This window comes from Microtus oregoni, unplaced genomic scaffold, assembly GCF_018167655.1.
Source record: "Microtus oregoni isolate MIOR12 unplaced genomic scaffold, Mior012 000025F_ref0000491, whole genome shotgun sequence".
In the NCBI taxonomy this organism is placed as follows: domain Eukaryota; kingdom Metazoa; phylum Chordata; class Mammalia; order Rodentia; family Cricetidae; genus Microtus; species Microtus oregoni.
In genome coordinates this window covers 12,853,587-12,876,155 of record NW_024543084.1, presented here as the reverse complement: position 1 = coordinate 12,876,155, position 22,569 = coordinate 12,853,587, and the positions used below count along the sequence as shown (strand labels likewise).

General features: G+C 50.0%; 1 protein-coding gene across 1 annotated transcript in view; it reads left to right on the top strand.

The window, feature by feature from the left end:
• Positions 1–22,569, top strand: part of Cfap77 (cilia and flagella associated protein 77) — a 122,733-nt gene that overhangs the window by 48,090 nt on the left and 52,074 nt on the right. Inside the window, exons 2-3 of the mRNA XM_041675171.1 lie at positions 15,721–15,820; positions 16,817–17,042. Of these exons, the coding sequence (XP_041531105.1) occupies positions 15,721–15,820; positions 16,817–17,042 (326 nt within the window). The remainder of the gene's footprint in view (positions 1–15,720; positions 15,821–16,816; positions 17,043–22,569) is intronic.

Here is a 22,569-nt window from a genome sequence, read left to right as displayed (position 1 = left end):
CCCAGGGAGCCCTAGGTGACAGGGTAAGACAGTAGGAGGGGGATTGCAGGGCCCATGACTCTGAGTGTGTGCTGACCCCATTGGGCCAAAGAACAGGGCAGATTCCTTTAATCTCCCAGACCTCTGGGTTCTGGTTCTTTGGGCAAAATGAAATTTGCTACTGAATGAGGAAGCTCCCTGATAGCCTTGTCAATGTGTCCTGTTCGAAAAGATACAAAAGGCAGGAACAAAAGAGCACCGGATCCCACCAAGGCAGGTTCGCGTAGCTGGGCCTGGGGTATGGTGGGAAGACTTACAGCCTAATCAGCCTAATCGGGAGGCCAAGCCAGAGCAAGCTGCTCACTTCACTGGCCCTTTAAGACCCAAAGAAGGGCCTCATTTGCATTTAGATCTCCTCACTCCCTCTTTTCATCTAAAGACAAATCCTCACAAAAGGCTGCTTAATTAGACCAAATTAGATTTCCACTCAGCTGCTTGTCACTCATTACAAAATGCTGTTCTTTTTCTATTTTGGTAATTACAGGCTGGTCTCCGCCCGTTTGTAGCCCTCACTCCAGCCGGAGAGGCTGATTAGCACTCCTGATTTGGTGCAGGGAAGAGGAAAATTATTCGGTGGCACCAACCTGTCTGTTTATAAGTTGGCTCAAGGCCACCGCTGGAATCTCTTACCATATTGGGGCGGGTATGGACTTCATTCTCACGTCTTTCCTGGTTAATTGTAGAGTAACGCAGAGCCTGGCCATTTTCAGGACGGAAAGCCAAGGGCCGACAGCTTTCACACTGAACAGTCGGGTACTCAGTTGAAGTCTTTACCTCCATGCTGCAACACTGGGAAGTCACCTCTTCAGTCACCAGCAGAGCAACCCCTTGTCCTCAGTTCCCGTGGCTCCGTCACCCTGAGTGCATTTGGGGAACTTGGATCTTTTCTTGCATGGTTTATCTTTTCTTCCCAACCATGATGGGCTGGCTGGCATCACCAGGGAACAGCTGGAGTCCCAGACATGGGTATATGGATCTGTGAGACAGCCTGGACATGGGAGGGTTGACACAGGACCCGGACCTGGCCACTCACAGACTCTCCCACAGTGCAGTTCAGAATTCCTGGGCGAGTGAAGCAGGTCATGTGGTTCAGGGTGACAGAGACCCAAAGACGGGGCTCAAGAGCATGGGGTTCAGGTGAGCTCCGGAAAGAGGGTGACAGAGTCTATGGGGACCTGAAGATCAGGCGGAAGCTTTACCTTGTACTGTTTTACAGATGGAAGTCAGGCCAGAGGACAGGTGAAGAGTTATGCAGGTGCCTTCCTGAGCCGCACTTCCTGTTCACTCCCCCCACATCCTTACACACTCACAGCCTTACACACTCACAGCCTTACACGTACACTCCCACACACTTACACACATTCTTACCCACCCACTCCCACCCCTGCCAGCTCTGTCACGGCAAGAAGATGCCATAGAAATCTTTACTGTCCCTCAGGAGACAAAGGCAGGAGGATCGGGAGTTTCAAGACCATTCTTGTCTCTATAGAACTGGAGGCCAGCCCGTGTTCTATGAGAACCCGTGAGGAGGAGGGCGAAGCAAGCTTACCTCCCTAGTGACCTGAAGAATACATCTTGTTTTAGAAGGTGTGGACCTGGGAGGTGGTGGGCTCTGTCCACTAGCTTCCAAAATTGTAGCCAGCACACCAAGCCTGTCCCTCAATCACACCAGTACCCCAGGAAGGCCGGTGAAGGACCCTGGGGTGGGAAAAATGGGCCTGCCCTATACTCTTGCAGCTGAGCCTGAGCTGCAGAAGCCACTGCTGAAGAGACTGGTGAGCGGGGTTCCTGGGGCATGATTCATGGGCTGGGATATTCAAGAGGGGTGCAGACTCCAGGGGCACCCTGGTGGTGTTATGTAAAGTTTTTATTTACTTAATTTTAATTTAATTTTTATGTGTATGAGTGTTTGCCCACATGGATTCTTTGTGCACCACAGGCCTGTTGTGTCCAGGGAGGTCAGAGGAGGTCTCAGACCCCCAGGAGCTGGAGTTATGGACGGTTGTGAACAACGGTGTGGATGCTGGGAACTGAACCTTTTACAGGTTGAGCCGTCTCACCCTGCGTGGTATTTGAGTGAGGCATTTGGGAGGCCCAGGGGCGAATGAGAACGATCAACTTTACTTGGGGAGTGGTTCAAGCTTTCCAAAAAAACTCAAAGAAGAGGCGTGGTTGGAGGAGAGCATTAGGGTGTAAACAGCCCCACAGCTAGGAGTGGGGTGGTGGCTCCTGCGGCTCCCGGGCTCCCTGCTGCACTGCCTGAGCCACTGTCTTGGTCCCTCGTGGTTTACTCTTCATTGAGACTCAGTAGCTGAAAAGCCTCCAGGCACCAAACTCAAAGTTTTACACATTCCATTATTTTAAAAGCTGCTCAAGCCAGCAGAATCTCAGCCATTTCGAACCAGAATGTGAATCGACTGTAAGAAACTGGTGTGGTAGGGGCAGCCCTGTGTAGGGTAAGACTTCGGGTTTGTCTCTAGTTTTTTTTTTTTTTTTTTTTTTTGATTATTTTGTTTTCTGAGACAGGGCCTCAAATAGCCCAGGCTAGCCTCAAAGTCATTGTGTAACTGAGGATGACCTTGAACTTCTTATCCTCCTGCCTCCACTTTCTAAGTGCTGGGAACACTGGTTTCTGAGGAGCTAGGGATCAAACCCAGGTCTCCTGCATGCTAGGCAAGCTTTCTACCAAGGAGCTACAACCTTAGCCCAGTTCTTATGATTGTAAGGCTCTAGCTACTGACACCCTGAGTACATACAACAGTACCTACACAGCCAATCTGAGCCCCTCTCCCTGGGGGTACTTGCATTTCCCTATTACTGGACAGAAGTCCCTTTAACGATGGACCGTGTAAACTAGGAGGGCCTCCCCTTTCCAAGCAATGACTCTTGCTGTGTGAACCTATCTTTCCCCTGGATTAGCCCTCAAAACCTGGAACTCATTCCCGTACCCCTCCTCCTCCAAGTAACCAGGAGGTATCTTAGAAGCTACCCCTATTCCCATCCCAGGAGACCACACACAGTGACCCGTGTGACCTCTGTGGTTGCTGTCTCTGCCTTCATTACACTCCTTGGGGCTGTGCATCCTCCCTAGAAGAACCCATCATAAAACAATCCCACAGGCTGCAAAGAAGAGGGCACAGGCCTCTGGCCTCTGAGCATCGCCAGCTTGGGCTAAGACCAGCCACCACAGGTTCCCCCACCACCTGGTCCCCGCTCCCACTGTCCCCGCCTTATTAGCCAGCTTTGTCTCTCCTTCCTGATCCTTACGCGAATGGGTCAGCTGCCATTCTGTGTTAAACTCCTTCTCATTCATTACAATACCACTTTTTTATTGACATGGAAATAAAACTTAGAATCAATGAGCTCTTATGAAATATACATCAAAGCAGGAGGTGGCTGCACTGGCGGATTCATCTGTTCTAGGGAAGAAACAAGGGTTTGTGGAGGGACTGGGGGGGGACACCCAACATTTTCCTTCCCGATTACATGATGCGATTTTCAATGAATCTATAAAGACAACGAAAACATAAATACGGTGTCCAAACAGGGTGATCCCTGCAGCTGTCAAAACTTAAAACAGCTCACTTCCCCTTTGATTTCTGCTTTAAGCTTTGAAATGTACACAGATCATCCTCAGGTTTTTTCTCTCTTTCTGTCTTTCCTCATCCTCCTTTTCTTTTTACAGGGAGTCTCTAAAATCTGATCTCTCCCGGATCCTCCAGCTTTGACCCTCGGTGGCCAAACTGACCAAGTGCCGGGCTTAGCTGTCTCAGACCCCACCCTGTGTGTGCCTCCTCAACCGAGACCTCTCTTTCCACATTGGTCTCCAAATCAAAGCCACCTCCCGGGTTCTTCCTTCTGTGGAACTAGAGTCTCACCCAAGGGGAAGGACACCGGAGGGCCCCACCTCCTGGCTTCTGTGTACCCTCTGTGTGCCACAGCCCTCTCAGTGTTTTCCAGCCAGGGTCTCTTCCTTTCTTTTCTCTCATTTCTCTTTCCCCTTCTCCCTCCTCTCCCCTTCCTTCCCCTTTCATCTCTTCTGTATAGTAGGGATGGAATGTGGACTCTTACCCATGGCCGATAAGTGCTCTATCACCAGGCTCTGTCCCCAGCCCTTGGCTTTCTACGAGAGGCTATCCCTATAGAGCTCAGGCTTGACCCACCACCCTCAGGCTCCCGAGTACAGGGATTACAGGTATATGTCACCACACCCACATATCTGAAGACCTCCAAGTAGAGTCTGGCGTGGAGATGGTCACTTGCAAAGCAGGACATTGAGCATTCCTGGCTGGATTGGGATGAGGGACTCCCCCCCCACATGCTTTTTCTCTCCTCATTTTCCACCTGAGTTACCCCCAAACTCCTCTGAGCCATGAGGGATGGTAGCTCTCTGAGAGGAAGTCACTCATCTCCAGTGTCTAGGTACTATGGGGATCAGGTGGGTGGATGGGACTGTAACCATGACTCCATACTTCAGAACCAGCTTCAGCATAGTGAACTCCAGGACACCCAGGGATACACAGAGAAAAGAAAAGAAAAGAAAAAAAAGAAAGACAACACAAAGGAAAACAAACAGGCTTCTACAAGAAAATCATATAATATAATGATAAAATAAAGACTAACACATTGGAATTGGACAAAAAAACAAAAACAAAAACAGAAGAAAAAGAGCCCAAGAGAGGGCATGAGAAACAGAGACCCACTCATTCACATACTCAGGGACCCCATAAAAACACTAAACTGGAAGCCACAATGTGGAAGTTTGAAAGACAATGGCCGGCGGGGGGGAGGGGGGTGTGTGGCACTATTAGGAGGTGTGGCTTTGTTGGAGTGGGTGTGGCTTTGTTGGAGGAAGTATGCCACTGTGGAGGTGGGCTTTGAAGTCTCCTATGCTCAAACCACACCCAATGTCTCAGTTCACTTCCTATTGCCTGCAAGATGTAGGACACTCGGCTACTTCTCCAGCACCATGTCTGCCTGCATGCCACCATGTCACACCATGGTGATAATGGACTAAACCTCTAAAATGTAAGCCACCCCCAATTAATTATTTTTCCTTTATAAGAGTTTCCATGGCCATGGTGTCTTTCACAGCAATAGGAAACCAAACTAAGACACATAATATATACACTAAGGACCTGTAAGGTAAAAAGAGGGAAGAAAATATATATTAATAAAAAATAAGACTATAAAGATTTTTTTTTAAACAAAAGATCCCTGATAGAACAGTATGAGACAAGGATCCCCCAAAGACTCCATTGAATTTGTTTTCTGCTGCCCATTTACTACTGGGCACGCAGCCCACCTGAGAGGAGTTTGTTTCCCCAGTAAGACTGCCTTGGAGAAACTAAATTTTCATTTGGAAGTGGTTATCAGTTGGAGGTTGATTCTGGCTTAGGGATGGGACATGTGTCCACTTCTCCTTTCAACTCTTGGACCCCAGCTGGTCCAGACCTATGCAGGCCCTGTGCATGCTGTTTCAGCCTCTGTGAGTTCATCTGTTCACAATCGTAGTGTCCCCCACCCCCTCCGGCTCTTACACTCTTTCCACCTCCTCTTCCACAGTGTTTCTTGTGCCCTGAAGGGAAGCATTTGATGAGACATCCCATTTAGGGCTGAGTGTTCCAAACTCTCCTACTCTCTTCATAATGTCTGGCTGTGGGTTTCTGTAGTTGTTCCCATCTGCTGCAGGATGGGATCCTCTCTGATGATGGCTGAGCAAGGCTCTGATCTAGGAGTACAGGAGATTGTCATTAGGAGTCATTTTATTGCTGCTTCTGCTGCTGCTGCTGCTGCTGCTGCTCCTCCTCCTCCTCCTCCTCCTCCTCCTCCTCCTCCTCCTCCTCCTCGGAGATCGGCCTGCCTCTGCCTCCTGAGTGCTGGGATTAAAGGCGTGTGCCACCAGGCTTTTTATTCAGGACCCACCAAGCCCTCTGCTAAGAACCACAACCAATCACCAAGCCCCGTCCATGGGTAAGGAAGCTGGCTGCTCGGAGGTTAACTTGGTCAAGGTCACAGGGAGGCAGGCAGCCAGAGCTGCACCTCGGGTGGCTTGGCCTCGGTTCTTTCTCAATCACTAAACTGTCGTGTCCCAGGAACTTGCCAGATGATTTCCTCTTAGATCTGGATGATGTGACAGGGGACGGGCTGGCAGCCGAGAACTCCATCCTCACCGTGCCAGGCACAGACTGCCAGGAAAATGAGTTTTCCTGCTTTGAGTACGCCCAGCTGCGGACAGCAAGAGTGTGCCTGCTGGGGACTAGAATTCACCCGACCTGCTCATAACCCACAAATGCACCAGCATGCATGCGTGTGTGCATGTGTGTGTGTAGGGGGGGCTGCTTTATTCCTCTGTTTCTTCTGATAACCGCCTGTTGCCCAGTATTGCATTGCTGTTACTCTCTGTCTCTATAGGTAGGTGGAGTGTGTCTCCCTTGGTCTGTGCCATGACCAGGTCATGGCCATATCGGTATGGCTGAAGGGCTGCTGGCCTCAGACATCCCTAAGAGCTGATATGAACAGGAGACCTGCTCACTACCTCCTTATTTCCACATGTGCCTCTTTCTAGAGATTCCTATTCTTCCTGGGAGAGAAGTTTCTGGAAGTTCATTCCCCAAGACAATGAAAGGCCTCATAGGAGCGACTAGGTTTCTTCATAATCTCAAGTGACATCTAGCCATTTTCATTACTTAAAGAAAAAGCCCTAAAAACTATAGTGCTAGTTCCTTCCACTGTCTCCTGTTAGCATTTCCCCCCCACAAATGCCGTGCCCCCCTCATCCACCTAAACCTGCTACTGAGTTACCGGCCCCCGGAGGCTGTGGCTCTGGGCAGATGCATCTATACACTCCCAGCCGCCGCCTTCTCTGAGTGTAATCAAGCATCGAGCTAAGTAGCAAATAAATCTCTGGATCTCATAAGCTGCACAGCGAGATCATGTAAATGCAAATGAAAGACCTGATTTCAAGCTGTCGAGGGGGAGGGGAGGGAGCACCAAGGCTCTGTCACTGTGACCGCCTCATGGGGTGAGGGCCATACATCAGATGCAAGACCTGAGCTGGTGTTCACAGAGGGAGGCTGGCTGCCCTGGGGAACAGTCAGGCAGCCAGGTAGGCAGGCTGTGTGGGTTGGGGTCCACGTAGCCCAGAACCGTGAGAAACAGGCAAGGGCTGGAAAGGGGTGGCCGAGCTGGCCCTAGGGGTCTCTAGCGGTAGTGTGCCTGCTGTCCCTGACCGGGGCTGGAGAGGCACTGTGGAGACCTTAGCAGCTATTCATGTGGGAAGGCAATCACAGCTGAATGAGCATGACTGATGGCCCAGGAACCTCTCTGCTGAGGAGGCTTGGTGGGTGAAGATATGGTGGGAGGGTATAGGCGACTCCAGGGACATGGAGCCCACTCCGGTCACCTTGGTCCTCTCATCGCTGGGCTGCAGTGTGGTGATGAAACAAGAGTCTCACCTGGTCTCAAATATAAATATATTAAAATATATTATATAGAATAATAATATATGTATAAAGCAACCCTGATTTTTGTCCTTTAAAAATGTTATTTTGAGAGCATCTCCTGTAGACCAAATTGGACTTAAAGCCCTGCCCCCACCTTCTTCCACCTCCTCCATTCTGGGGCTGGAGCCTAGGGCTGTTAGGCGAGCAGTCTTCCAACTGAGTTGTCTTTTATTTTATTTTCTTTTAAAATATTTATTTAACTTTATTTTATGTGCATTTAGTATGACTCAGATTTTCTGGAACTGGCATTACAGGCAGATGTGGGTGCTGGGAATTGAACCTGGGTCCTCTGGGAGAGCAGCCAGGGCTCTTAACCGCTGAGCCATCTCTCCAGCCCTCTTTTCTTCTTCTTTTTTTAATGATAAAAGTGACATCTCTAACCACCTACCCTCACACAGCGTTTGTGCTTCTCTGTTCCTCCCTGTACTAAAAGAAAAGAAAAGCATTAAAAATATAACAAATAACATGTCTGGATGGTACTGATATATGTAAACCTTTGAGTCCCGCTGAGTCTTTTTTCGGTTTGTTTGATGCTATTTTACACACCTTTGATCACACGTGGATGTGTTCTTCTGGTGTGTGGCTCTTGATATCATTATACTGCGTTCAGACAATGCACACGGCTCCGAGTCCAGGCTGCCTGGGTCCTTTGATGCACAGCGCGTCTCACTTCCCGTGATTGTTTATCTGAGGCTCTCATTATGGAAATCAATAAATATGCCTATGCTAATAGCGATCACGATTTGCATTTATATTGTGCTTTCCATTGGAAGATCTTAAGTTGTTTTACAGTAATGAACTACTGTGAGCATAGACACGGGGTATGCATGTGCATATGCATGCAGAAGCGGGCTGGTATGCAGATATTTATTTAATAACTGCTGGGCAATAACTGGGCTTCCACCTCTCTCAGTTCTAATAGGATGCAGGGGGGTGAGTGGGAGGCTTTACAATTACAGACCGAGCATCTATTTTGTTTAGATGCCGCCTAGGGAGCTAACAGGTTATACTGTGTGTGGTGACCAGGAAGTAGGAGGGGCCAATGGCTTGGGGGGCTTGCTCTCTTGGGAGGGTCATCTAAGTTGGGTCTGGAACTCGGGCATCTAGCTATCTGTCACAAACCCCACATTTTGGAAAATGCACACATCCCCCTATCTGTCTGGAGCAAGTTCAGTTTGGACCACCCACAAGCCAACACTGGCTAACGGCACCCGTTTCCACTTGACTGGGGATGAATACTCACTGAGGATACAGGAGGATATGAGAGGGAAGGCAGTCATGCTTGGGCTTCAAGGCTCAGCCACTTCTTCCGTCCCAGGGAACTTCAGAGCGAGGCAGTTGCCCGTGGGAAACATCAGCCATATCTGCCTGGGGGAGGTGCCTGCGGTTCTCACAGGGCCGCCAGCCTTAGGCAGTTCCAGGGCTGCTGACCCACCCTTGCAGGAGCGGGGTGGGGGTTTCAGAGCTCCAATCCTCCGCTGTTGTAGAAGGAACTGGGAGAATCCCAGGACCCCCGGGACGAGGAGAGAGAGGGTTTTAATTAGAGCAGAGAGGATGGGACTAAGGCGGAGAGGGATGACATGTTAATGAGGTTTAATGAAGCTGTCTGCTGATGGGGACAGCTGTCACCCAGAGCTGTATTCCAGCCAAGCCACTCAGTGACAGAGGAAACTCCGGGAAAGAGTGCTTTGAAGGCGGCTGGAGAGGGTGGGGTGGCCAGCCTGAATCTGGGCTTCTCCTCTCTGCAGTGGAACACCCGTGGGATGAGGGATCCAGGTTAGGGAGCCATGCTTAAGTTCACAGTTCCCTGCCGTTCAAAACTAAGACACGCCTCTTGCAGACCTGGAGGCCTTGGGTGAGCCATCTTAAGAATCAGACGTAGGAACAAGGAAGGCAGCACTCGAAGACTGATAGGGCTTAGTTATTAGTTATCTATTAGTTATTAGTAGGACTTTATTAATTTTCTACCTTCCTGACCCCCTGTCTCCTGTCTGTCCAATGGGAATGAAAGCCTCCCTTTCAGGGGTGAGGGGCTGTGTGGGCCAAGACTGAAGGCTGACCCCCAAGGGAGGCGATTTTAATCCCGTTTAAGTTTGCTGCTGGAGTGGATCACATATAGAACCCCCCCTTTTTTAAAGATTTTATTTTTATTCATGTGTTGTGCATGTCTGTGTGTGCGTGTATGCTACATGTACGCACCTAGGAGGTCAGAGGAGGATGGTGCATCCTCCTAGGGTTTCAGGCAGTTGTGAGCTGCCTGATGTGGATGCTGGGAACTGAACTCCCATCCTCTGCAAGAGCAGCAAGCACTCTAAACACTGAGCCATGCCTCCAGCCCCTCGTACAGATGTCGTGAAGGTTCAGTTTGCCCATCTGTAAGATGGGAAGGGCAACCCCTCATAAGGCATTCTCTGAGTTCAGGGGGAAGCATAGTATCGCAGAAGGAAGTCACAAGCACCATGCGTGCCTTGCACACAGGAGCTCATACATGTTTATTCTTTTCCTTGTTTCTCTTCACAAAAGACAGCACATGACTTCTTTGCTTGGGGAGGTTGTCCCCAACATCCGCGAGGTCCGACAACCTGCCATGCTGCCTGCCCCAGGACCTATTCACAGCCCAGCCTGACTGCGGGCCCAGAGACCTCTTTTGCGAGTGGTCCTCTCTTGTCCTTTCCTAATATGAGAGGCAGACTGTTTGGGGACCCATGTGAGCCATCAAAGCTGAGACTTGTCACTGAGTGGCATCAGCTCCACAGATGTCAGAGTGAGGTTGCCATGGAAGAGCAGGTGACCGACAGGCCTCAAGTCTCCTTGCAGCCGAGTGACAGCTGGTCTTGGACACCTGTCACCACCTGTTCGTCCTAGGCTAGGATTCAGGGTCAGGAGCTCCCCTGAGCGCACACGTGCCACACAGCCCAGGGGGGACCCAGGGTCCCCCCTGTCAGCTGTTTCTCTCCTCAACCCCTCGGGAGCCTCAGAGCAGCTCTGCTTCCAGGAAGCCCCCGTATTGCCCTGGACTCCCCTGCCCTCCCTGGACGCCTGCTGGATTCTCCATATAATGCCAGTTGAAACACGTGTCTCTCTTTCCCTGAGCACTTTATCAAGCTCAGTAAGACTTAGCCATCCTGTGTCCAGCTGGCCCAAGTGCTGTTTTCTGAAGTGGCCTTTCCGCATTTCTCCCGAGTAGTCCACGTATTGGACAATAGCCTTAGCCTGGGCTTCTCCCAGTATCAGGTACTACTTGGTAATGTCTGGGAGGGAGAGGCAGCAGTATCTCTGTGAGCTGGAGACCAGCCTGGTCTACAGAGTGAGTTCCAGGACAGCCAGGGCTACACAGAGAAACTCTGTCTCAAAACAAACAAACAAACAAACACACTGGGCAGTAGTAGCACATGCCTTTAATTCCAGCACTTGGGAGGCAGAGACAGGTGGATCCCTGTGAGTTCGAGGCCAGTCCTGGTCTACAAGAGCTAGTTCCAGGACAGCTAGGACTGTTACACAGAGAAACCCTGTCTCAAAAAACAAAACAAAACAAAACAAAAAAAAAACAAAAAAAGAAAAGAAAATCCACATACACAACACACACAGAGATACACACTGACACAGGTTATGAAAGGAAGGAAGGAAGGAAGGAAGGAAGGAAGGAAGGAAGGGAAAGGAAGGAAGGAAGGGAAAGGAAGGAAGGAAGAAGGAAGAGAAAGAAAGGAAAGAAGGAAGGAAAAGAAAGGAAGAAAGGAAGGAAGAGAAAGGAAGAAAGGAAGGAAGGAAGAAGGAAGAGAAAGAAAGGAAAGAAGGAAGGAAAAGAAAGGAAGGAAGGAAGAGAAAGGAAGAAAGGAAGGAAGGAAGAAGGAAGAGAAAGAAAGGAAAGAAGGAAGGAAAAGAAAGGAAGGAAGGAAGGAAGGAAGAAGGAAGAGAAAGAAAGGAAAGAAGGAAGGAAAAGGAAGGAAGGAAGGAAGAAAGAAAGAAAGAAAGAAAGAATGAACTTACTGCCTTCCTGTGATAGCCGCCCTGGGTGGGGGAGGGGTTTCTGGTGCTGTCCTGAGGGGAACTATTAGCATCATTTACAGATGTTTCAAGGTGTGGACTCTCACACACTTTCCCAGTGTTATTTGCTGTTTTTCCTGTTGCTGTAATCAAATGCTCTAGAAAATAAAAGCAAAAAACAACTTAGAAGAGGAAGGTTTATCCTGGCTCCTGGCTTGAGGGAAGGCATGGTGACCGGCGCGTGAGGTGACTGGTCACTTGGCGTCTGTAGTCAGAAGTCCAACCAGCTTCCTCCTTTTCATTCAGTTTGGGACTGCAGCCTGGAGGATGGTGCCACTCATGGCTAGAAGCATGCTTCCTAGGGAACCATAAATCCAGTCAGGTTGACAGTGAGGATGAGCCACTGTGGGCATCCACGACATAACGGTGGGATTATAGGCTAGACAGATGCTTGGCTCTAATAGCTAATACCACCTTTCCCGTGGCTGTGCCAGTCAGTTCACCATCCCTCAGATCAGGAGTGTTCTGATTGCTTCAGACCTTGACAGTGCCATTGAACTTGTATTTTGTGCATTGCTGAGGTTGAATACCTGAGTAGCTTTGGCTACTCAGACATCTTCTTAATGAAGTGTCTATTCAAGTCTTTTGTTCATTTTTCTATAGACATGTTTTCCTTTGTATTGATTTGTGGCTGCTCTTTATATATGACGGATACAAGTTTTGTCAGACCATGCGTCACAAATGACTTGTCTCATTTTGTAGCCTTGGAGGTTTTGAGGTGACGTGTCTGAGCTTTCCTCGTCGCACAGCTGATGTTTTTGTCTGTCATTGGATTTGTCCTTTCTCTATGTCAGTTCGCTTCTTAAGAGCAAGGCTGTGTGACTGCTTTCACCTGAGAACTCACAGCACAGGGTTTGGTGCCAAAAAGGAACAAGCTAAAGATCTGTGGAATAAATATTAGCAAGCTCGACCCCAAAGGTGATTTCTGGTGGCCGGTGTCTCCCCTCTCTTTCCTGAACCCTAGGCAACAGGTCTGCAGCGCACGGAGACTGAGGCACCTGCCCTTTGCTGAAGATGGCACTCAGCTCCTGAGTCTGTCCTTCGTTCCTCTTCCAGCTGGAAGCTGGCCCACTTGCACCTGCCCTGAGGGAGGCAGGGCCTTGCTGAGCCGCCATGTTTTAATTAACTTCCCAGCAGTCATTGGCGAAACCAGTTTTCATAAACAAACAAGGGGCCCAGAGCTTCATCTGTAGCCCAGAGTGAGCTATGTGGATGGAATTTCAAACCAAACCACACAGCAGAGTACCTGCTTAGAACCCAGAGCCCCCGGCCCTTGAGGGAGATTGGGGGCTGAGATTTGACCTGTGAAGGAAGAGGGAGAGGAATGGCCAGCGGCTTAGGGGAAGAACAGAGATCTCCGGGGAGGCTGCTTGTCCTCCCAGACTCACTTGTGACAATCCTAACCTCCAGGGGGGTGCTGGCAGACAGAGCCTTGAGGTCTTGAGAGCAGGGCCCCTCACAGTGGGATTTGTGCCCTTCTAGGGAGCAGAGGAGAGTTTCAGGTCTGTATTCTCCAACCCATGGGGCTTTAAGTGAGGGACAGCCATGTGTTAAGCAGGGAGGCAGGCCCTCCCCAGCCCTGCTGGGCTGCTGTCTCAATCTGGGCTTCCCCGGGACGGCTGGAAAGAACTGATGATATTTACACCACCCAGTGTGTGTTGCTGCGGAGTGGGAGGTAAAGGCAGGAGGACCAGAAATCAGGAGCGTCCTTGGCTTGGTGAGCTTGAGGCCAACCCCTGAGAAAGGGCTGTTTGACTCCCCAAAGGGGTAGAGACCCACAGGTTGAGAACCACTGCTCTAGACGGTTGTGGGCAATGAATGAGAGCAGGCATGGGAGGAATGGCAGGACAGTGTCCATGTGTGAAGAGGAAGGCATGGGAGATGCTGTGTGTGCCCCGCAGGGCAGGGCCTCCAGTCTCAGAGGACTTCCGTTCTAGACAAGCGTGGCGATTAAGAAGAAGACAGTCCTAGGTGTAGGAAACAACAGAGAATGGTCCATTGTCAAGACAGGACTGCTCACCTAGAGAAAGACAGAAACACTGAGGCCCTGCAGGCGCCCATAGTTTATCTATCCCCACGCATCAGAAGATTAGAGTCAAAATTAGTATTGTATTTCAAGATAGCGTTTCTCTGTGTGACAGTCCTTGCTGTCCTGGAACTTTCTCTGTAGGCCAGGCTGGCCCCGAACTCACAGAGATCCATCTGCCTCTGCCTCCTGAGTGCTAGGAATAAAGGTGTGCGCCACCACCACCCAGCAAGTCAAATATTATTAGCAGCCAAGTTTACTTAAAAATCTACAGACGTGACAAAGTTCACATGCCTGAAAAGCTTTAAAATAATCAGGGTGTTGAAATCTGAGCTAATCCAGGCACGGTCTCGGTTGAGAAGGCAAATATGGGTCAAGAGCATTCCGCAGATGCAAGTGCTTGCTGCCTGTCCTGATGATCCGAGTTCCATTCTCAGAACTCATGTGACAGGAGAGAAGTGAGTCCCACAGGCTGTCTTCTGTGCTGCCTAGTTTTATGTCACTTGACACATCTGAGAGGAGGGAACCTCAGCTGAGAAAACGCCTTGTCTCCCTTGTCTTCGTAGGACTGGGCTGTAGACAAGCCCGAGGTGTATTTTCTTGATTAGTGATTGGTGGGGAAAGGCCCAGCTCGTTGTGGGCGGAGTCACCCCCGGGCTGCTGGTTCTGTGAGAAAGCAGGCTGAGCAAGTTGTGGGGACCAAGCCAGTAAGCAACACTCATCCACGGGGCCTCTGCGTGAGCTCCTGCTTCCCGGTTCCTGCCCTATCTGAGTTCGTGTTCTGACTTCCTTCAGTGGTGGCCTATGATGTGAACTCGCTTTTGGTCACAGTGTTTCATAATAGAAATAGCATCCCTTAAGGAAAATGTGGTACATTTACACAATGGAGTGCTACACAGCAGAAAAAAATAACGACATCTTGAATTTTGCAGGCAAATGGATGGAGCTAGAAAGCATCATTTTGAGTGAGGTAACCCACACCCAGAAAGACAATTATCACGTGTACTCACTCATGTGTGGTTTTTAAACATAAAGCAAAGAAAACCAGCCTACAAATCACAATCCCAGAGAACCTTGACAACAATGAGGACCCTAACAGAGACTTACATAGATCTAATCTACATGGGAAGTAGAAAAAGACAAGATCTCCTGAGTAAATTGGGAGCATGAGGACTTTGGGAGAGGGTTGAAGGGGAGGGGAGAGGCAGGGAGGGGAGCAGAAAAAAACGTAGAGCTCAATAAATATCAATAAAAAAAAAGAAATGGCATCCCTAATTAAGACACTTCTGTCTGCCATGATCACTCCCATAAATAAATGTTTAAAAAGAGAGAGAAAGAAATAGAGGAAGGTAAGTAGCAGATCTGTAGTGCCCCACCCCACCCCAAACTCAGCCATTGAGGAGGAGGAAGAGGAGCAGCCCTTGGGGTTCTATGACTGTTCTCTTTGCTCAAGGGATGCTCACCACTGTCTCGGGTGGCTCCAAATCTTGCAAGATCGTAGAAGAAACTGTCTAGCTTTCCCTGTCGTGAGTTCATTGCTCACTTGTATCTGAGGGTCTCATTCCTCATAAAGACTAAATCTGCCTGTCCTGGGCAGATTCCCCATTCCTTCGGAGTTGTAGGTGATTTGTATATAAACTGTGTGTGTGTGGGGGGGGTCCCTGTGGCTGATAACATCCAGGAGTCAAGGAAGAACTTTGTGTAGACCCAGAAGGAATGTCATTAGAAGGGATGTCACCAGTCGGCCCCCACCCGCCAGGTGAGAACTCAAAGAGGAGGTGGCTCCCTCCAGCCACCTGTAGGCAGTTGGGGCTGTCCACCTGCGCATGACTGGAGCTGTCACCGGCAGGTACGCAGTGTTAGGTACAGAAACTGACCCTCTGTCCAGACACCTCCTTTAGTGTTCTTGAACTCTTTTCCCAGCTCCAGGGTAGCGGGTCTGGACTCTCAGCCGCAGCTGGCTGCTCTGCTTGTCCACGGCGTGTTGGTGCTTCAGGACCTCACGTGCAGCTTGCTTGCCCCTCAGAGGCTGCTGGCGGGGAGACAGTACTTACTCCTGCTAAGTCTAAGACTCTGCCCCTTACCTCAGCCCTCTTCCCCCAACAGGCAGAGCTTGGCAAGCCCCGGGAGAGAAGCTGCAGCTTGCCTGGTATCAACTTCAATTACGGACTCTACATCCGGGGGCTAGATGGAGGGGTCCCTGAAGGTGAGTGGGTGTTCTTGGGAACACAGGGATTCAAGGGGTGGACGAGGGACTCACACCTCCTTCCCACAAGCCAAGTCAAATAAAGCCACTTGGCCAGGACAGAGGGAAAGAGCGGATGTCCGTCCCGTGGTAAGATCACAGCCAAAGAGGAGAGTTATGAGGAGCCAGGAGTGAGCGGTACGAGACCATCATAGAAACCCCCGGAGTGACTGTACTCATTCTTCGCCATGAAGAAAGCACTGAGCAGTCTTAGGGCCAACCCTAGAGGCCCCAGTGGAAGTCAGAGCCAGCAGGTTGGGTTTGCTGGGATCAAACACTCTGACAACAAAGCTGGGTGGTGGCGCACGCCTTTAATCCCAGCACTTGGGAGGCAGAGGCAGGCAGATCTCTGTGAGTTCGAGGCCAACCTGGTCTACAGAGCGAGCTCCAGGACAGTCAAAACTACACAGAGAAACCCTGTCTTGGGAAAAAAACAAACAAAAAACAAATTCCGACAACAAACAGTTTAGGGGAGAGGGGGCTTATTTGGCTCACAGTCCCAGGTTGCTGCAGGGGATCCTATCACTGCAGGGGAGTCAGTGACAGAAGCATAAAGCAGGTGGACATCTTCCATCCTCAGTCAAGAGCAGAGAGAATAAATGTACATCTGCTCACAGGCTTGCCTGTGCTCAACTTGACTTCGCCACCCTTACATAGTCCAGGACCCTCTGTCTAGGGAATGGTGCTGCCCACAGTGGACTGAGTCTTCCCACGCCAGTCAGCTTAGATAAGACAACCCCCTACAGGCTAACCAACTCATGTAGACAAACACTCCTTGAAACTAAGTTGACAAAGCTAACCATTACATGCCCACTTTGGCATCTCTGGGAGACCTGTCCCTTCAGGTGGCTTGCTGGCCAGGACCAGGCAGCACTGTCCCCGGTGATGGAGGCGATGAGAGTCCCATACCCTCTCCTCCTACTGACACCCACCCTTCTGCTGTCTCCTTGCCTGCAGCCATCGGGCACTGGAACGTGTTTAAGCAGCAACCCACCTGCCCCCACGAGCTGACCCGGAACTATATTGCCATGAACCGTGGGGCTGTCAAAGCTGGCCTGGTGACTGCCCGGGAAAACATGCTGTATCGGGAACTCAATGACATCCGTATCAGCGACCAGGAGGAGCGGCGACAGAAAGAGCCACCCTCTGTCCCTCCCAACGTGACCTTTGGAATCCGTTCACGGTAAGGTCAGGGAGCCCAGCTCCAACCTTCCCTGTGGCTTAGGAGGGTGACAAGACCACCAGGGGACTGGGGGCCAGAAGCAGAACAATGGAGTGGTAGAAGGCAAGCTGTAGTGGGAAGCAGGAACAGTCGCACCCTGGCTGGAGATTTTCTCATTCAAGGTTGTTGGTCAAGTGGGAGAACGTGCCTGCAATCACAGTACTTTGTAGCAGCAGGATAGAAACTCACAGTCTTTTTTGTTTATGTTGACAACAAGTTTGAGGCCAGCCTGGGCTACATAAGACCCTGTCTTTAAAAATAAATCTACCAACAGTCTGGGAAGAAGGCTCAGACTGTTAAGTGCCTGCCACAGAAGCATGTGGACTTGAGTCTGGACAGTAACCAGCCAGGAACCTTGCCTCAGTTTCCATACCTATACAATGGGATCATAGTAGGGCCTGCTGTATCCTTGCTAAGAGGTTTCAAGGCTTTAGCTTCATTGAAGACTTTATTATAGGAGTTGATACAGCAAGTCCTCTGGGCACGTGAGCTGTGTCGGTAGTTAAGATGTGGCAGTTCAAAATGTAACCCAAGAGCAAGGAGATTAGGGGCTGGAAAGATGGCTTAGTAGTGGTTAAGGGCACTCATTGCTTTTGCAGAAGACCTGGGTTCGGTTCCCAGTAACTACATGGGGTTTACAACCATATGTAACTCCAGTTCCAGGGGACTGGACATCCTTTCTGGTCTCTGTGGGCACTGCACACACATGGTGTACATACATGTACTGTACACACATGGCGTACATACATGCACTGCACACACACATGGCGTACATACCTGCACTGCACACACATGGCGTAGATACATGCACTGCACACACATGGTGTACATACATGTACTGCACACACATGGCATACATACATGTACTGCACACACATGGCGTACATACATGCGCTGCACAAACATGGTGTACATATATGCATGCAGGCAAACACACACATAAAATCAAAATAAGTCTTTGTGGTTTGACTATTCTGTGGTAAACTGTATTATCAGTGTTTGGCTTGTGAGATAAAAAAATCTCCTGTCACAAACCATCAAACCAATGTAGAAAATCTAGCCTGTACCCAGACGCATGGGTTACCCTGAGAAGTGAGTTCTCCGGTCCTGTGATCACACAGACTACGTGGGTCACTGCCGTTGTCTGTGCCCTTGTCTCTATAGCAAAGGTCATTCACTTGAGACCAAGAGAACTCACATTTCCCATGGCCCCAGCCCTGCTGGCCGCTCACCGATTCTAGGGCTGGCCCCTCTCTCGTTCTATGGGCTCACGTTGGCCTTCATCAGTCTCCATATTTTATTTCCTACGTCAGCCCATCTCACCCTGACTCCAGGGAGGGAACCCGATTCCTCTGCCCCCAGCAGCTGACTATGCACTCCAGTCTTGTCGTGTTTGTTAGTTGCTGACGGTTGGCAAGAATCCCGTTTTTCTCTCACGTGTTTATGGTGGTAAAATCACGCCATACCAGACCTATCAGGGGCACATTCCTGTCCCTGTCGTCCACCGCCCCACCAATTGTTCATCTTCCCAAACTGAAACCACCCCCCAAAGCCCACCAGCTCCTCTGCTAGACCTCAGACGCCATCCGATGATTTTCTTAGTCTTTGGGTTGTTGGAAGAGGCGTTCTGTGTGTGCCTTACAAAAGGATGTTAGCCCCGACACTGGTGGGCAATGAAGGGCTAAAAGGGGCTGCAGATGGCCCAAGATAGCCCGGCTCCGGGCCTGCAACATTGCAGCTCTGCAGTCTCTAAGGTCAGTCAGTCAGCCTTACGGAATGTTGAGTTCTGGTGCAGCTTTTCTGGGAACTCCAGTTCATGCCATCTTGCCAGGAAAAGTGTTTGCGTTCTTCAGAGTCCGGTCCAGTAGCCCCTTTTCACTGGGGCACCCGCCTTCCCCTAGAAGTGCATTCCTGTGCACACCGCCCTGAAGACCTGGGCTGGGGTAGTGCTGAGACCCGTGGGAAAGCTGGACTGGTCCCCTGGGTTCTGGAGCGCAGCAACCCAGCCTCACAAAGGTGCCCTCCTCACCTGGTCCCTGCGGACGATAGAGTCAGCACGCTAGCCCATCCTGGAGTCCTCAAGACAATCTGGTATCAGGGGAGCAGTCTTAAATCTAGAGTCAGCCTCGGGTACCAGTTCTGTCTCTGTTCCCAAAGGAGGGAGCACCGGACAGGGAGCCTGACAGTGTGGTTCAGCTCAGCCCAGTGAACCACCTGCTTTGTGACCCTGGGAGCTCTCTTTACCTCTCTGAACTTCTTCCTACTTTCTCTTGTTTTATATATGGGCTTCTAGTATGTGGTGACTGTGTCCTGGGTTTTGACAGTCTTTTTCACTTGGGAATTATTTCTTCCTCCCGTGTAATAGGGAGTCATAAACTAACCTCATTTTCTCTCCCCAGTTTTCTATAAGCCTTCATTAGACATCCATTGGAGACTACTAGGGGTCCTATCTACCCACATGAGGCCAGGAGGGGTTAACTGACCCCTCCCCAAATTCATGCAAGTAAGAGCTTGACCCAGATTCTTAAGTAGACGTCTATTTTGAAACATTTAAAATTAGAACATACATTAGCAATCATTTGACTGGGAGCTTTTATTGAAAACAGAAGAAGTAGAGAGTTCAGAGAGGTGAGGAGAGCACCCCAAGGTCACACAGCATTGCTGCTGATGGAGCCAGGCCTATAGTCGGGTGGCAGGCTCCTTATATGAGGCTCCTCCCTAGGGTACCCTCTCTTTTTAACGTAGATAAGGCACAGACACCCAGAACCTCTGGTCCCCGGGGGCTTCGGCTTTCCATCCTTCAAGTCAGCTGGGCTCAAGAACATCATGCATTATCATCAGCTCCCAATATAAAAGTCTTAAATTGCTATAAAACAGAGTGGCCGCAATTCCAGGGCAAGGACGTGATGAAGTGCCGGCTGCATCTCCGGCGATGGCAAATGAGCTTTGCATATGCAAATTGAATGGATTTTAAAATGGTATTTAATGACAATTTCGCCGTCGACATTAACATTAATTGCAGAGAAATGAAAATGTGGTATTAGGTTGCTGTTAGCCGTGAGCACCCGGCCATAAAGCTCCATTTTCATCAGGGAGGCCTTTCCCATGTGACAGGGCCACTCCACAGACTGCAGACACAGAGCTTTTATGGATCAGAAATATCCCCCAGCCGGCCTGATCAGCATCAATTTCACTTTATTTCTTTGTAAATGGAGGTTAAATGGCCTTGGGAAGGGCTTGGAGCCCTGTATGCTGTGTGCTGAGCCCCTCACCCTTCTGACTTAAATGCCTGGAACTGTTAAAAACCCATCGCCCCACCCCGTAATGGGGCTATTACTTTAAAGTTATGGGTTCAAGGCCCACTCCCTGGTGATCACCTTTAACAAGCCTCTGCTGTATTTATTTCTTTACTTTAAAAGCAATGTTGAAAACCAAATTGGATTACACTCGACGGCGCAAGAATTGCTGGAGTGATTTGGTCCAATAAATAAATAATGAATAAATGAGCAGCACCCGCCTTCCTCTGAGGTGGAGATGGAGTCTCAGACAGACCGAATCCACACAAGCCAAGCGGGAAACAGGGTGCCAAGCCTTGGCAACCACAAGAAATCCTGGAGAGTGCAAAGGCTGAATGCCAGCTCCACCCTTCATGTTTCCCACAGGTGTACCCCTCTTTGCCAGACACCCCTCAGTTTCTTTCTTGGCGGTGAGACTCCTATTCCTAAGTAGGCAGAAGTGCCTTGCAATTACCAGTTTTGGAGTCCCCGCTCCCCAAAGCAGAGTTCTGAGCAGGCATCTGGAAGCCAGGGCCTTATGACCCCTGGACGGGGCAGAGGGGTTCCCTTATCTCATGTAATAAGGAGAGAGGGCTGAAGAGATGGCGCAGGAATTGCCAGGCAAGAGTGAAGAGCTGGATTTGGACCTAGAACCATGTAAGACGGACAAGCATTATACCTGCGGCACTCCCACACAGATGGGCGGATACTGACACGCTCCAAGGCGTGCTAGCCCCGTGTAAGTTGTGACAAACGAGAGAATCCATCTCAAACAAGGTGGAAGGCAACGACCAACACCTCAGGGTGTCTCCTGAACGCCACATTCGTCCATGGCATTTCAGTGTGCACACACAGCACACATATCACATGCACAGCACGCGCAGCACACACATACATACAACACACATTGTACACTCACATCACACACAGCACACACATACACACAGCACACAGACATCATACACACATCACACATACATTACACACATCACACACACAGCATGCACAGCACACTCATACATCTCACACACAAATTGCACACTCACATCACACACATCGCACACTCACATCACACACAGCACACAGACATCATATACACATCACACACACCATACACACACATCACACACACCACACACATCACACACACAGCATGCACAGCACACTGGTACATCTCACACACACATTGCACACTCACATCACGCATATCACACACACCACACACATCACACAGACATCACACACATCACACACACCACTCGCACACATCCCTCACATCAATACACCACACACACAGCACACTTATGCATCACACACATTGCACATTCACATCACACACACAGCACACAGGCATCATACGCATATCACACACACATCACACACACAGTGCGCACACACACGCGTCACACACACAGTTTTAGAAGATTGAATGGGTTGCTTCATTATAAAGAAAGAAGGCAGAACTGCACATGAGGACCGGACTTCCCGCACTTCTAGACAAATCAGAAGTCTGGGCAGTGGGGTCTCACTGTGCTTTGGGCAGAACCCATGCCCTCCATGTATCCTGTCCTTGCTGCCCTGGCGTCTCTCAGGTCTGTCTTATGTGTCTTGTTCTGGCATCACAGCTTGGACTTGCTGGTGAAGACTGATAATTGCTTTATTATTATCACATGTGTCCCAGGCTGGCCTAGAACGTGCAAAGAAGCCAAGGCTGGCTCTGAACTCCTGGGTACAGACACCACAGCTGTCCCACCACATCTATTCTTGATCTCTTAGCTCACTGTGGTCCTTTCTAGTCCTTTGAAGCAACAGTGCTGTCCTGACCATTTAGACATCAAGGGGCTTTTGCATACACAAAGCCAACTACTGCCATTTTCCTCTGCAGCAGGGTCAGCCTGCACACCCCATGGCCTTGAGAGGGAGGGTCAGGCCTTATCTCAAAGAGGAACGAGGGGTGTAGGGTTTGTGTAGGGTCTGGCCCCAGCTGGGAAGGCTTCATCTCTGCGGTCAGACAGCTGGGAGACACTGGGAATTCTCTAGCTCCGCTTCACTGTCCCTTGCCAGAATCCCAGTCAGATGGGATTGTCAGGCCTCATCACCAGTACAGAAGGCCATAACACAGATCTCAAAGCATGCTGCATCCCGAGGCCTGTACAGGGACATGTCTGCAGGCCAGAAATGTAGCTATTAAAGGCATGCTTAATTATTGATGC